The sequence below is a fragment of the Zootoca vivipara genome, chromosome 13 (assembly GCF_965207765.1).
Source record: "Zootoca vivipara chromosome 13, rZooViv2.hap1.1, whole genome shotgun sequence".
In the NCBI taxonomy this organism is placed as follows: domain Eukaryota; kingdom Metazoa; phylum Chordata; class Lepidosauria; order Squamata; family Lacertidae; genus Zootoca; species Zootoca vivipara.
Genome location: NC_142596.1, coordinates 20,779,078 through 20,792,194, shown reverse-complemented (window position 1 = coordinate 20,792,194; position 13,117 = coordinate 20,779,078). Strand labels below are relative to the sequence as shown.

Genomic DNA, 13,117 nt, shown 5'->3' with positions numbered 1-13,117 from the left:
CGGACGAGCATCTTTACTCGGGAGTAGCTGCAACAACACCCTGACAAATCCTATACAGCCTGACTGGGAGATAAGTCTCACTGATTTCACTGGGAGATAATTTTGATGTCCTGGTCCAGATATATAGTTCAACAGTGCACTAATTGAACCTGTAAGATGTGGTGGTGGAAATGTATGTTTGAATGGTCCCCATCAAAAAAAGAAATCCCTGAATATATAAAATAAGAATGGTAAGGAGCAGACTTGGCTAGAGCCCTTCTCCCTCCTAGGTTAATATCCAATATATATATATATATATATATTAAACTTAAAGAATAATTTCATCAGGCATGTTAAAAAATTCTATTAGCTGATTCATAAACACATGCACATTCATATTGATGTCTCATGTGGCTGATATTTGATTCAGAGAATCAGCAAGTTGAAGAGAGGCATACATGGCATCTAGACTTATCAAGCAAATCCAAATCCCCATCAGATGCCAGTCCAATTTCTGCTGGAAGACCCCAGTGAGAGAGAGCCCAATACCACTCTAGATCAGCCTTTCCTCAACCTTGGGTCCCTAGATGATTTTGGACTACAACTCTCATCATTCTTAGCTAGCAGGACCAGTGATCTGGGATGATCGGAGTTGTAGTCCAATAACATCTGTGGTTCCAAGGTTGAAAGGCTGCTCTAGACCATTGCTTTCACTGACAAACTGCTCTTGCCATCAAAAGGTTTCTCTAAACGTTCAACTGCAAATTGCATTAGCTCCACCTTTTTGCAGACACAAATTTAGCTTTTGCTGAACTATAATATTCTGTACTACTGCTAAGCCAGATATTCCCTGCCTCTCTATACCTGTACCTTTTTTTAAAGAGGGTTGTAGCCCAATGCTTTACTGAATTGAAGATAATTTCCGCCCTCCCTTCCCAACAGGTGGGCGGGGTTTGCGAAACTGAGTGGGCTTACCTGGTCTGGTGCCTCCCACCTGGGTTTGGGTGGGTATCATCCTGCCCCCGGCCTGGGAGGACAATGAATGGCCAGCTGGGGGTGGGGCGAAGGCCAAGGGAAAGAGGTTCACCCACCCATCCCTCCCAAATTAATGATATTTTCTTGCAACCTAATATTTTGCATTCCAGGTCAGTGGTCGCTGCTATGATCGTAAGATGGTTGCTGTATTCAGAACAGGGAATGAATTTTCCCTGCATTGGCAGGTTTCACCTTCCCCGTAGCATTTTGTCACAACTTTGGCAGTTTTTAGGCCTTGGCAAGGTATCCTTTAGTCTATCTTCAAGTTGGGGGGAGGCATTTCATGCACCCCCACGCAGCAGCGTTTGCAGGGCCCGTTAAAGCGTTGCTTGCAGGAGTCCCTGGCCCTAGAGCGGTGGCACGTAGGTCAAACTCCTGGCTGAGGTAAGGTGGGAGGGCACGCTGTGTAAGTGTGTGCTTTACAGTCCCCTCCCACTGCACCTCATTGCCCTGCACATCCTCAGTCCCGGACGGACTGAGAGGGTTACATGCCAAGGCCTATGCCAAGTTCCCCACATTCTGAAGTTAAATAAAGTTGTGGCCAATTTGAACCCATACTTTGGTCTCTGGTCTCATTCTTTGGGGGGTAGGCTCCACGGACAGGGTTCAGCGCCTGTGCTCACAAATTATGTCCACAGCAGTCCAACAATCTACTATGCTAGAAAGCCAGTTTTTAAAAATGAATCAAGATTAGTCTGGCAGGATGTATACATGCCTGTTTCTAACTCATTGGCTGTAGTATGACTTGTATGGGCCTTCTTAAAGATTAAAGATTTGCAACTGGCATTGGATTCTGGGGTAGATATATGAGGAAAATTCTTGTTTGGAGTAGATATCAGGTGGTGTGAAGTGGTATGTCTGCTCACCCTCTCGGTGTGGTGTCATGGTGGGACGGCGGAGGCTCTTCTAAAGGCCCCGACAAGAATGGCATAAGATCAATGCTCAGTCCAAATGGGCGGCAGGGGCGTAAGCCCGCAGCACCTATCAGGAGCCGGATCCAAACCTGCACCCAGGATTGGCAAATGGGGGTGTGGGTTTGGATACGGGCTGGGCCAGAGGCAGAGCTGACGGTGCAGGAAGGCTTCCCTTAGGTCCAGTGATTTAGCTGTGATGAAGCATGAAACTGCTCCCCTCTCCCTTCTCAACCAACTATCCCACTCTTTTTAAAACTTGAATGAAAAGTAGACGTGAATGTAGCAGATGGATTTCCAGTAAATCATTCACTGACAGAACATGGCTGTAGTTTCATACCCTAAAATGAAGGATTGGATCCTGAGATGAGGATTTGCAAAATCAATATCCTGCATGCCCATGCCATTAATTTGGGCTAAAGCTTCCAGAATTAATTAGTACATGATGCATTTTTTTCATAAACGGTCAATCAACTCCAACAATTACTTTTAGCATCATTAATTCAGAACTAATGGAACATACATGGGCAGGATCTGGGTCAGTTTATATGGGGAGAGGAGGTATTTGAAGTACTGTAGTCCTGACCTTTTTAAGGCTATATGGCTCAAAACCAGCACTTGGAATTGGGTCCAGAAACTAATAGGCAGCTGGTGCAATTGGACCAGGATTGGTGTCACATGCTAAAACCATCTTGCCCTGGTGAGCAACCTGACTGCTGATTTCTGCACCAGCTGAAGTTTCTGAACAGTCTTCAGAGGCAGCCCCACGTATAACATGTTGTAGTAATCTAACCTAGAGGTTACCAGAGCTTGAGCAACAGAAGTTGGGCTATCCCTGTCTAGATAGGGGGACAGCTGGGCCACCAATCAAACCTGATGGAAGGCACTCTGTGCCACCAAGGTCACCTGAGCTGCAATCTAATTAGTCCATAGCAGACTTTAAGGTACGTACTTTTCAGGGGGGGGAGGGGAGAGCAAAGGACAAAGAGGGAAAGAAACACCAAAGCTATATAATGATTGTCCCTAGTATTGTCAAAAACCATCTTTCAGTTTTTTTGTGTCAAGGAAATGATTTGTTTGATTCCAGTGGGGGTAAGAAATAGAACGCCTTCTGAATTCAAGGGGAATAGTTCAACATTGGGAAAAGGAATAGATTACATCGAGGTGAGAAAAAAATGTATTGGATGATCTTACAAGTATATTGTAGAATGCAAAGGGGCATCTACCTACCACGTTTTTCCCCAACTGCCTCCAAGCTGTATTTTTTAAAGCCCAGGTGATATTGAGAACAAGATGGGGCCAGCATTTTCATCTCTGCGTGTAATTAAAAATGACTTCACCATTTTCAAAGAGCAGAGAGTTCAAGATGACAAGTACATAAATCCATCTGCTTCCTGGAAGTATGTGTATGCCAAAGTAGGAAGAGAGGGGAAGGGGGATGCGGTTGGTAAGAAGAACACATGAAAGGCAAAAGCAGAGGGAGAGATGGGAAGCCTGACCTGCTCCATTGGCTCTGCTGGCCAACTTTGGCTCTTTCTCTCTTTGAATAGTTTCCATCCCAGATGATCATTATCAGAACTAGTGCCTTAATTTTTCCTTTTCCCTCCCCATCCCTTTTCCCTTTTGCATTGTGGCCCCAGCCACACTTAAGCACTGTTCAAAAACTGCAACTGACCAGCAGTGGAAATAAGGGACCGATCTTTCCTACAATGGAGAAAGTGACTTTTCCTGATGGTTGTGATGACCCAGAAGTCCCTTGTCTTGATTTCTAGCATGTAGTCATAGAACCACTTTGCACAAAGCAACCCAGTCTCAGGTGATACCAATGTGAAATTCCTTTACAAATGAAGCATCTGAAAAAGTGAAGATCTGATCATCTAACATTACTGATAATCCACACACCCCCCCCCCCCATGCACACTCTCCCTAAAGGAGCTCTGGCAACCTTATCACCTTATTGCTTTCTTTCTTGGGGCAATAATAAATCTTGCAAAGAGCTGCAGGAAGGAATGCAAACCCAACTGTTGCATCAGCAGAAATTTCTGCAGGCGACATTTGTACGTGCAACATCTGCATGTTGAGCAGTACGCAGAGGATCTGTACGCGTCCATGAGGATTCCATCTGCACAAGCCCTCTGGCATGGGCTGAAGAATCACATGTTCTAAATGTCTGGCTGGCTGTGTCTCGTATTTTTTTTTTAAAAAAACAACCCTCCTCAAAATCTCTTTGCAAACATTTCATCATTGCTCCAGAAACAAACCAATATGTAAAATTGGGGATGGGCATCATTAAACAGCACAATATCACCTGTAATCTGCAGACAGGTGCTATCAGATGTATTTTGGCTCAACCCACCTAAAACTAAAACTTTTCTTAAGTTAATCCAATGGAATTTCTCCTTGTCACTTTCCAATCGACCTAGAGGCTTGCAACGGCTACATCCCATCATTTTGGGTTGTGGTTTCAAAGCAGTATGTAGTTGCAGTCCCTGACCATGTACACCTCTCCTGTTCTTATGCATTCACTTACCCAATTTTCCTAAATACATCAATATCCTCTTTTCCCCGAGCAGTATTATCCTTTCCATACTACAGAAGATGTGGGAGGCTGAGGCTAGGCTGACGGCCACACCATTCACTTAAAGCACATTTCGAGCACAAGTCTTCTCCCAAAGAATCCTGGGAACTGTATTTTATCCCCACAGAGTTACAATTCCCATAAATTTTTAACAAACTACAGTTTCCAGGGTTCTTTGTGGGAAGCCATGTACTTTAAATGTATAGTTTGAATGTGAACTGAGTGTTGAATGCAGGGATGGGGAACCTGTGGCTCTCCAAATGTTCCTGAACTACAACTCCCATAATCCCAGGCCTTGTACCATACTTGCAGGGGCTGATAGGAGTTCCCCACCCCTGGTTTAATGGGTGTCTGCATGAAAAACTTTGACTTGAGAATGCGCAAAGAGGCTTTGGTGAAGGCTACAAGTTTGTGGTGTTTTAATGGGGCCTTTCTGTTTTATTGTGCAGTGTCTTAGCTTCTGTGTCATGATAGCTCTTATACCTGTGGCAACAGCTAAAACAGAACATTATCTGTAATACAGTTTAATAGAAATATTGTTTGTAATAAAATTTCCCCCTGTGTACCTCGGATTTCTCTTGTTTTCTCTCTCTTTATTCTCCCTGGTTTTATAGAATATGGTTTACACTTGATCTTGCCAAAATGATTCAGTTGCAATTAGAAATCTCTCATTACTCCTACAATGATGGATGACTGATAATCCCACATAGAAGACATCTTGGGGGGACGGCACAAAAGAGAGGTTATTCTAACAGGAAATGAGACTTCCCCCAGGTTTCACATGTCCTACTGGGATGGATACCTGCAGCCAGGATTGCAGAAACAAGGATGCCGAAGAAGCAATTGGCAGCTCCTCACGGCAGGGGAGGGCAGGTGGCTAGAGGCAATTTTTCAAATGCACTTTATCATGAGTGACATGACTTGGCGGCGGCAGCAAGAGCCTTCTCAATGCTCTCTCGTTTGCCAAGTTCTCGCTGATGCTTCAAAATGTGTTCCAGGCGGATATGGGTCCCCGGGGTGCCTTGTGGAGAGGCACTGCCAGTCAGGTGCGTGACATGGAAAGTAAGAATCATTTCCCAGCTTGGAGTGGGGGCATGGAACATGGGCATTCTGCCAGATTCCCATGCTCGCCACCCAGCGAGGGGGGAAAAGAAGGGGGCTGCTTGCTTATCATAGGCTGGCCTTAACTACATAGCTATTTATCTCCTACTTGAAATAAGTAAATAAATGCACATTGTGATTCTGCCTCCGGGAGCCAGTTTCTGCTCTGCCTTCTCCACTCTTCTAGGAAAGCAAAGTCTTGCAGCAGTAGCAAAGTGTTAGTAGTGCTGCAGAGTGGGCTGATAAGAGTCAGAGCTGTCAGCCGGAAAGTCCCTGAGTCAACTCTTTTCTCTGCTATGAAAATTACTAGGTGATCCTTAGGCAGAGTTGGTGGAGGAATCCAGTGGAAATGGAAATGAGAGTGTGAGTGGAAATGGATGACGTTTGCTTATTTGTCCCACGTCCGGAACAGAAATCAATCCAGAGAACATGATCGGTATTTGCTGTTGTTGTTTTTGTCTGCAAGTGATACAAAATTGAAGATGTGTACCCCCACCCCCACTTTTGCATTGTGTTTCCTTTGCACGGAAAGGAATGCTGTGGAATCATTTAATCCATTGCAATTAATTATGTAGAATTCCACCACAGCAGACAGAATGACATGGCTTTTGTCAGAAGCCAAACTGCAGTGGAACGGACACAGCTCTGCATGCAACGAACATGGATTAGAACACAAATCTGTGCCTTCTTACACCCCTAGCCTGAGGCAAGATCCTACAGTGACAACAGTACTTGCCTATAGGGTGGCGGTTAAATGTGAACCACTTTTAACATTGTAAAGCTATATATAAATCTTTACTGTTAAGTAGATACATGCCCTGTAGTTTCCTGGATAAGCGTTGCTCCTGAGGCTGTGTTTGTAAGCAGCCTGCATGCAAATGACTTCTTGGAGAGTCCCCTAAACCTCCAGAACAGATTGGGTGGGGGCTGCAGGCAGATATAGACTATCTGCCAGGAAGGAGAAGGAATGGCTGAAAATGGCCCCCTCCCTCTTTCTGCTGATGGATGTGTTCCATCAGCAGAGCAACAGCCATTGGGTTCCACCCATAGGCTTCAGTATGAAATAGGAGACCGATGGCTTTAGATAATTATTTGAGGGCCCCAAGGGCTAATTCAGTGAATTAGTATCAGCTGAATTCCACTCTTGCCTAGAAATGAAAGAAGCATAAGCTGCCAGTTGCACCATCACTGGTTGCTGTAGTTCCACAGCCGTCAGTCATTGTACTTTTTTCAAATCCTGCTTTATGACAGTTCGAAGGGAAAAACTGGAGAGCACTGCAACTATTTCATATGCTCCACTCTGAAAAATAGACTCTATGGTCAATTCATAGCCTGAAGAGGAGGGGTTTTTGTTTTGTAAGCCTCAAAAAATGTTATTTCACCTGTTAATACACAGTGGCTATTTATATTGGCTGGCCCTTCTGGTTCTATGTTCCAGGTTATGAATAATATAATGTTCAATATTCCAAACATTTGGTGATAGAAATTCTCAGTGCGACCTAAATATTGGCTTAGCAGGGAGTGAGTAAGTGAGAAGGCCCTCTCTCAGATGCAAGTTCATATAGGGCCCCTCCAGCCATCCTTTTTTATTGTACATATGATGATTTGTGCTCTTCATGCTATCAGAGCAGTTATGCATGGCCCTGCTTTCAATGCTCTTTGTGCCTGCAGAGGTTTGGGGGCAGTAATACTGCTTCATTTCCAATCAGTGCGTATCCTGCAATTTCCTACTGAAATCCGAGAACTTTTCATATCACAAATGTTCTACAGTTGGTTATTGATCCCCTTTTGTTGTGCATCAGCTTCTCTGGACAGCAATAATGTGGTCACATAGGGAAGCACTGTAGAATAACTATGTAATAAAGCAGAATTAATCCAACACTGACCCTCGGGTCAGTGTCAATAATTATTGCAGAATATACCCAGAATAAAACACCAGTCTGAAGGGGCCCATAGTCACACTTACTTTGGCCACCTGATACCACAAACACTCTTGCTGTCAACTGGTCAAAAGTGGAAATTTCACCCAGAATGGACTAGGTAGGTTTTGTTTTTGTTTTGCTAGAATTCAGTCACTAACAACATAATTCAATGGTTCTAGATTCAGGTAGGTGGCTGTGTTGGTCTGATGCAGTCGAAATATATTAAAAAATAAAAAAATTGTCGAGTAGCACCTTAGAGACCAACCAAGTTTGTTCTTGGTATAAGCTTTTGTGTGCATGCACACTTCTTCAGATACAGTAATACTGCTCTGTGTATATACTGTGTGTATCTGAAGAAGTGTGCATGCACATGAAAGCTTATACCAAGAACAAACTTGGTTGGTCTCTAAGGTGCTACTGGACATTTTATTTTATATTTCAACATAATTCAGCTCTAGTTTTTGGAAACTAAGGTGAAGCTACTGAACCTGTCTGGTTTTTGTTGCATTCTGTGTATTCTTTTGGAAAAAGCAGCTTCTTTGTTTAAAGACCATTAGGTGGGCAAAGATAATATATGTATATTAACTAGACATGGGATAGAATTTTGTTCAGACTGCATTTTTAAGTGAATTGACCTAATTTGCAGCTTCCAGACTATGCACAGATATTAATGCAATATCCATCAGATTTGACACTTCTTCAAATTTTGAAATATGGATCTTGGTGTCAGGGGACCCTGGGAGGGGAGCGAGTTCGCCCAGGGACAGGAACTAAGGGGACCAGCCGAGCAAGCCGGAAGGCGGTGCAAGGGCTCTGAGCGAGGCGGAGAGGTCTAGGGATGCTACCAACGCGCGCGGGGGAGAGGAGGTGTCCGAGGTATCGGAAGTGGGGGAATCGAGGGGGCTGTTTAGCAGTTCGGGGGGGTCCTGGCCCCGCTCCCTCCCCTGAGGTCCGTAGACGGGGAAAGCGTCAGGAGCAAAGAAGGAAACGAGGCGGGCCAAGGTTGTTTTGCTGGTGTAGATCGAGACGCGCACCAGTTCTGGATTCTGACTCGGAATAGGCGGCCATGTCTTTCTGAACTCGTTGTATATAGTATTAAAATCTGAAAAGCCACCACTGAGCCTTGGTGGTCTTTGGTTGTGGGAAGCCGCACACCAGCCCTGACACTTGGCTCAAGACATGCATACAAAAATGTGAATTTTGAGGATAAGTCTAGGAATGGATGCATTGATATATAAAAGAAGTATTTAAATATCCTCCCCTCCACAGGCTTATATGACCAAGGTAGAATACAATATTCCTGGGAAATTTCTGTTTCTTGTGAAAACATGGAATCTAGTAATGTAAAGGGACTTGATATACACGCTAAGGAAAAATTAATAGAATATTTGTCCACACTGCATTATGGAAAGGGAGAATTTTTGGCTTTCTACCACAGAATTCTCAGCATCTTACTGAACAAAACTGTCAAAGGATCCTGGGAATTAAAGCTGAAACAAAAAGGTGTAAATCTGTGACACTAACTATAGTCTCTACTTTCTTAACCTAACATTTGCTTGGCTCCACAAAACCAGATTTATATGGTCACATACAGCCCAGATATAAAGAAATCATATGAAGCCCCAGGGATGTGCTTGTACTGCAGCTGCCCCAGTAAGTGTTTCAGCATAGCCAGAATGCCAAAGTTAGAACGTCTGAACTATGTGGTCTTCTTATAAGGTGCTCTAGTAGGCCTTGAAGGAAAGATCTTAAAGAGATCCACCAATCCACACAGAGGAAGCCATATTTCAATCCTCTCCCTCTTGGCTCATCTCCTGTTACTCCACTGCTCATTTATTCAGTCACCCTCTGCAAAAGGAAAACCCCCAACATATTCAAGTAACAAGCATGCCTCAGAACAATGAAATGTTGTCCGTAGACCCATTTACGAATGTGGCTTCTTGGCCTTATATGTATGTTGCTGATCTCAGTCCAAATATACCATGGATAATTCCTGTTCCAGTGGGGTAGGCTCAATCCCAGTTTGAGAATTTGGAAGTGAAAATAAACTATTGTGAGAATATATTTCGAGTCCTCCTAACTAGATGGGTGTTTAGGAACAGCTTCCTCTCCTTGGCTCAGTGGCTAATAATACATGGGCACAGTATCAAGAGTTTGGAAACCATAAAGCAGCTATGGGGGCATAATTTCACATGGGCACACCATCAACGTCTCCACCCTGTTCTTGAAGATTCCATCCATGCTTGCAATCCTAGTTTTAACAGAGCTAAACTGAATTTTCCTACATTTTTCTCATGCTTCTATGATTTACCTTGGATTTACTTGGCTCAGAGAATGGGAATAGTGTTTCCTTAGCTATATTGCACTACATGCAAAAGCTTTGATTCCTCAGTTTGATTAGTGTATACAGTCCCCTCTGCAAACATGAGAGCAAGCAATGTAGAGGGGCTGAGAGCCACAGGAATCTGCCTTTATGCCAAATCGGATCATTAGTCCACCCAGCCCAATATTGTTGACACACCTTCCATTCTGTGTAGGGAACCTGCTTCTGTGTGGCTGTTTTGGGCCAAGAGAACACAATGGAAGCCTCTTGCACCCTGATCATCCTTGGATACTAGAATTCTCCAGCAGGGATCCCTTGGGAAACAGAGTTAAGATGAGCAAAGAAGATTGCCTGCAATGGCAGTGGGCAGCAACAGTGGTGGAACAGATGGAGGTTGGTAGAGTTATTTCCAGGGGCTCTCCAGGGTTTCAGGCAGACCTTCTGGATGGAAATCATGTGCTGCACCACCGAGTTGTGGTCTTTCTAAAACTTAATAATCACTAAGAGATAACCAGTGGCCGTATCTGCACTACTGAGTTAAGCAGGCATCCCCAAACTGCGGCCCTCCAGGTGTTTTGGCCTACAACTCCCATGATCCCTAGCTAACAGGACCAGTGGGCGGGGAAGATGGGAATTGTAGTCCAAAACATCTGGAGGGCCGAAGTTTGGGGATGCCTGGAGTTAAGGCTCCATACAGGACTGAAAGCATGGCCTTACCTTGGACCAGTCTCCTGTTTTCCACTCATAACAGCCCGTGTAATCCTCGCACTCTTCCTCATCCCTCGGCCTAGTGGCTGCATCACACTTCCCTTGGGGGTTGGTGCATGTGACAGTTCTCTTCTTCTTCCCCTGCCCACAGTTGGACGAGCACTGCAAAGCAATGGGCACAATCACTGGTTGTTGACGAAAACTGACTTGGACGAAAACGGAACAAAAATCTATTGTTGCCAACAAGTTTTTCCTAAGTGGTTTCAGATACAAAGAGTTCTGCTTTCCCAAATGTTTCTCACAATAATCTTCATAAAATTTTGATCGGGAGATTGCGGGCTTATTGGTGGGAGATTGACATTGGGTGTTAACTCTAGCCATCATCCATCCAAGGCTATGTACACACCATATCTTCAAAGCACATTTAAAGCACACCCCAAGAATCCTGGAAATTGTCATCTGGGTGGGAATTATAAACCTGTGAGAAGCAAACTACAGTTCCCAGTGTGCTGCAGTGTGTGTGCATGCTTTAAAAGTATGGTTTGTATGCAGCCTTATATTGTTCATAAATACTACTGAATTCAAAGACAGGCTTAACAGACAACTAGGACTGTTATCGATACATTCTCTATTATGGGGTGAGGAGGATTTCACCAATACAGTTGTTCAACCTTCAGTTTAAATGTGCAAAAAAAATATGTTTCACACCAGAGCTGATCCTAAATTAGTTTGACTGGCAGATAATTTTGGAAGGAAAACTGAGCTTAATAATATTTCAGACATAAAATATTGTGAGCGGCATTTTTAATTCAAACTGTAATGCAATCTGTGACATAAAGGAAACAATAAAAACACATAAAAATCAATACAAATGTTTAATGTGGACACATCATGAAACCACCTCATTGAAGTTCAAGGATGGGCTACAGATCAGCTTGTGAACTTCTGATGTAGGGCATCAGCAGGGAAAAGTGTGGGACATGGCTGAATATTTAGCTCTGCCCCCGATGTCACAGCTTCTTTCAACAACCACATGTGAACATGGTTCTATGCACAGTGCAAGCTCCTGCTTGCTACACAAGTGCTTTGTACCCTTGGGACATCCACACAATCAAGGATTCTGTTCACACAAAATTCCTACTCATAAGCCGTAGCTTTTGCATTGGCCTTCCTGAACACATAATTACATGCAACTAGGGATGTAGGAAGCATTGTTTTCTGTTCTGCCCATTATTTGTCACATGCAGTACTGTTTCCGTTCTGCTGCAGTTCCTCTTCTGCCAAAGACTATGTTACTTGTCTTGCCACATCCATTGAAATTGTATCCACTGAGATAAAATCTAGAATTGTGCAAGTGCTTGCCTGTTCTGCTTTTCAAGCTAAAATTTCTAGCTTTGGGGCAGAGAGATAAAATATTTTCACCCATACCCTTGATCATGCACAATGTATTCACTTTGTTTTCCCTGTTTCCCTCTTCTGCTTTTTGGTATTTTGTTTATTTATTTAGTTGTTTATTTATTTAGTTTCGGTTGAGAATTCTATAGGATGGTTCTAGCCAATCAAAGCTCATATACTAAATGCGGTGAGGTCACAACACCATGCAGCCAATCATACTGGCTTACATGCTGACATCACAGAGAGCAAATACAGCTCATTAAGAGTGAGGGTAACGCTGGCTTCTGGTTCCACTCTCCCCCATGATAGCAGGAGATCGTTGGCAAAGGAAAAACAAGGATGTTTGAGGGGACCGTAATTATCCTTGCAAATTCCCCCCAGGGACTGGGGGGGGCAGGCTTTACTTGTAGTTTGTCTCAGTACCTGGTTCTTGCTCCAGCATGGAATGTGGGGGGCAAGGAGGCACTGAGTGCAAAAGCACTTCGCCTGCCGAAAACCTTCCAACACCGCCATTAAGAAGCAGAGGTTCTCCTGTTAATTGGAGCTTAATTGGGCTAAAGTACAGGCATGTGCTAGAAGAGGTGGGATCACAAACTGCGGAACAAACCAACTGCAAGGTCTTTAAGGTCTAAACCTGAATAAGACTTCATTCAGTGCAAGACGGTGGGGTGGGGTGGGAGGGGAGCCTTTGGTTTCTTTATTTAAAGTTTTCTTCTCTACATTTATGATTTGGTAACCCTCCTCTGAATGTTAGTTCAGATTATATTTGTACAAGCGAAGATGGAAGAAATTGGATTATAAATATGGAATATAACATCAAATGGAACTGTGTGTTTAAAAAAAAGGAAAAAGGGAGGGAAGCTCTATTTTGTAAAAAGGTTTACGATGGAAACTTAGAGCTGACTCTTCCCCTTTATTATTTACAAAGTGATCCGTATAACACTAAGAGGACTGGAATTTAATTTAATTGGAAGTATAATTGCTTATATATCTTGAGTTGGAAGGAACAATGAAAGGAGTCTGTGAGGCACGGGACGGAGAAATTTCTGAAACAACAATGGGATATCAGCTTCACCCAAGGCATGACAGATAACAGCAACAACAGGGGGGAAGAAAGATAACATCTTACAAGGACAGGAAGAAACACCATGGACAGAATAATTGC

General features: G+C 43.6%; 1 protein-coding gene across 2 annotated transcripts in view; it reads right to left on the bottom strand.

The window, feature by feature from the left end:
• The window catches only part of ADAMTS17 (ADAM metallopeptidase with thrombospondin type 1 motif 17), a 167,607-nt gene that overhangs the window by 5,718 nt on the left and 148,772 nt on the right, over window positions 1-13,117 (bottom strand). For both annotated transcript variants that reach the window (XM_035130683.3, XM_035130684.3), the window contains one exon: window positions 10,567-10,719. In XM_035130683.3, the coding sequence (XP_034986574.1) occupies window positions 10,567-10,719 (153 nt within the window). The remainder of the gene's footprint in view (window positions 1-10,566; window positions 10,720-13,117) is intronic.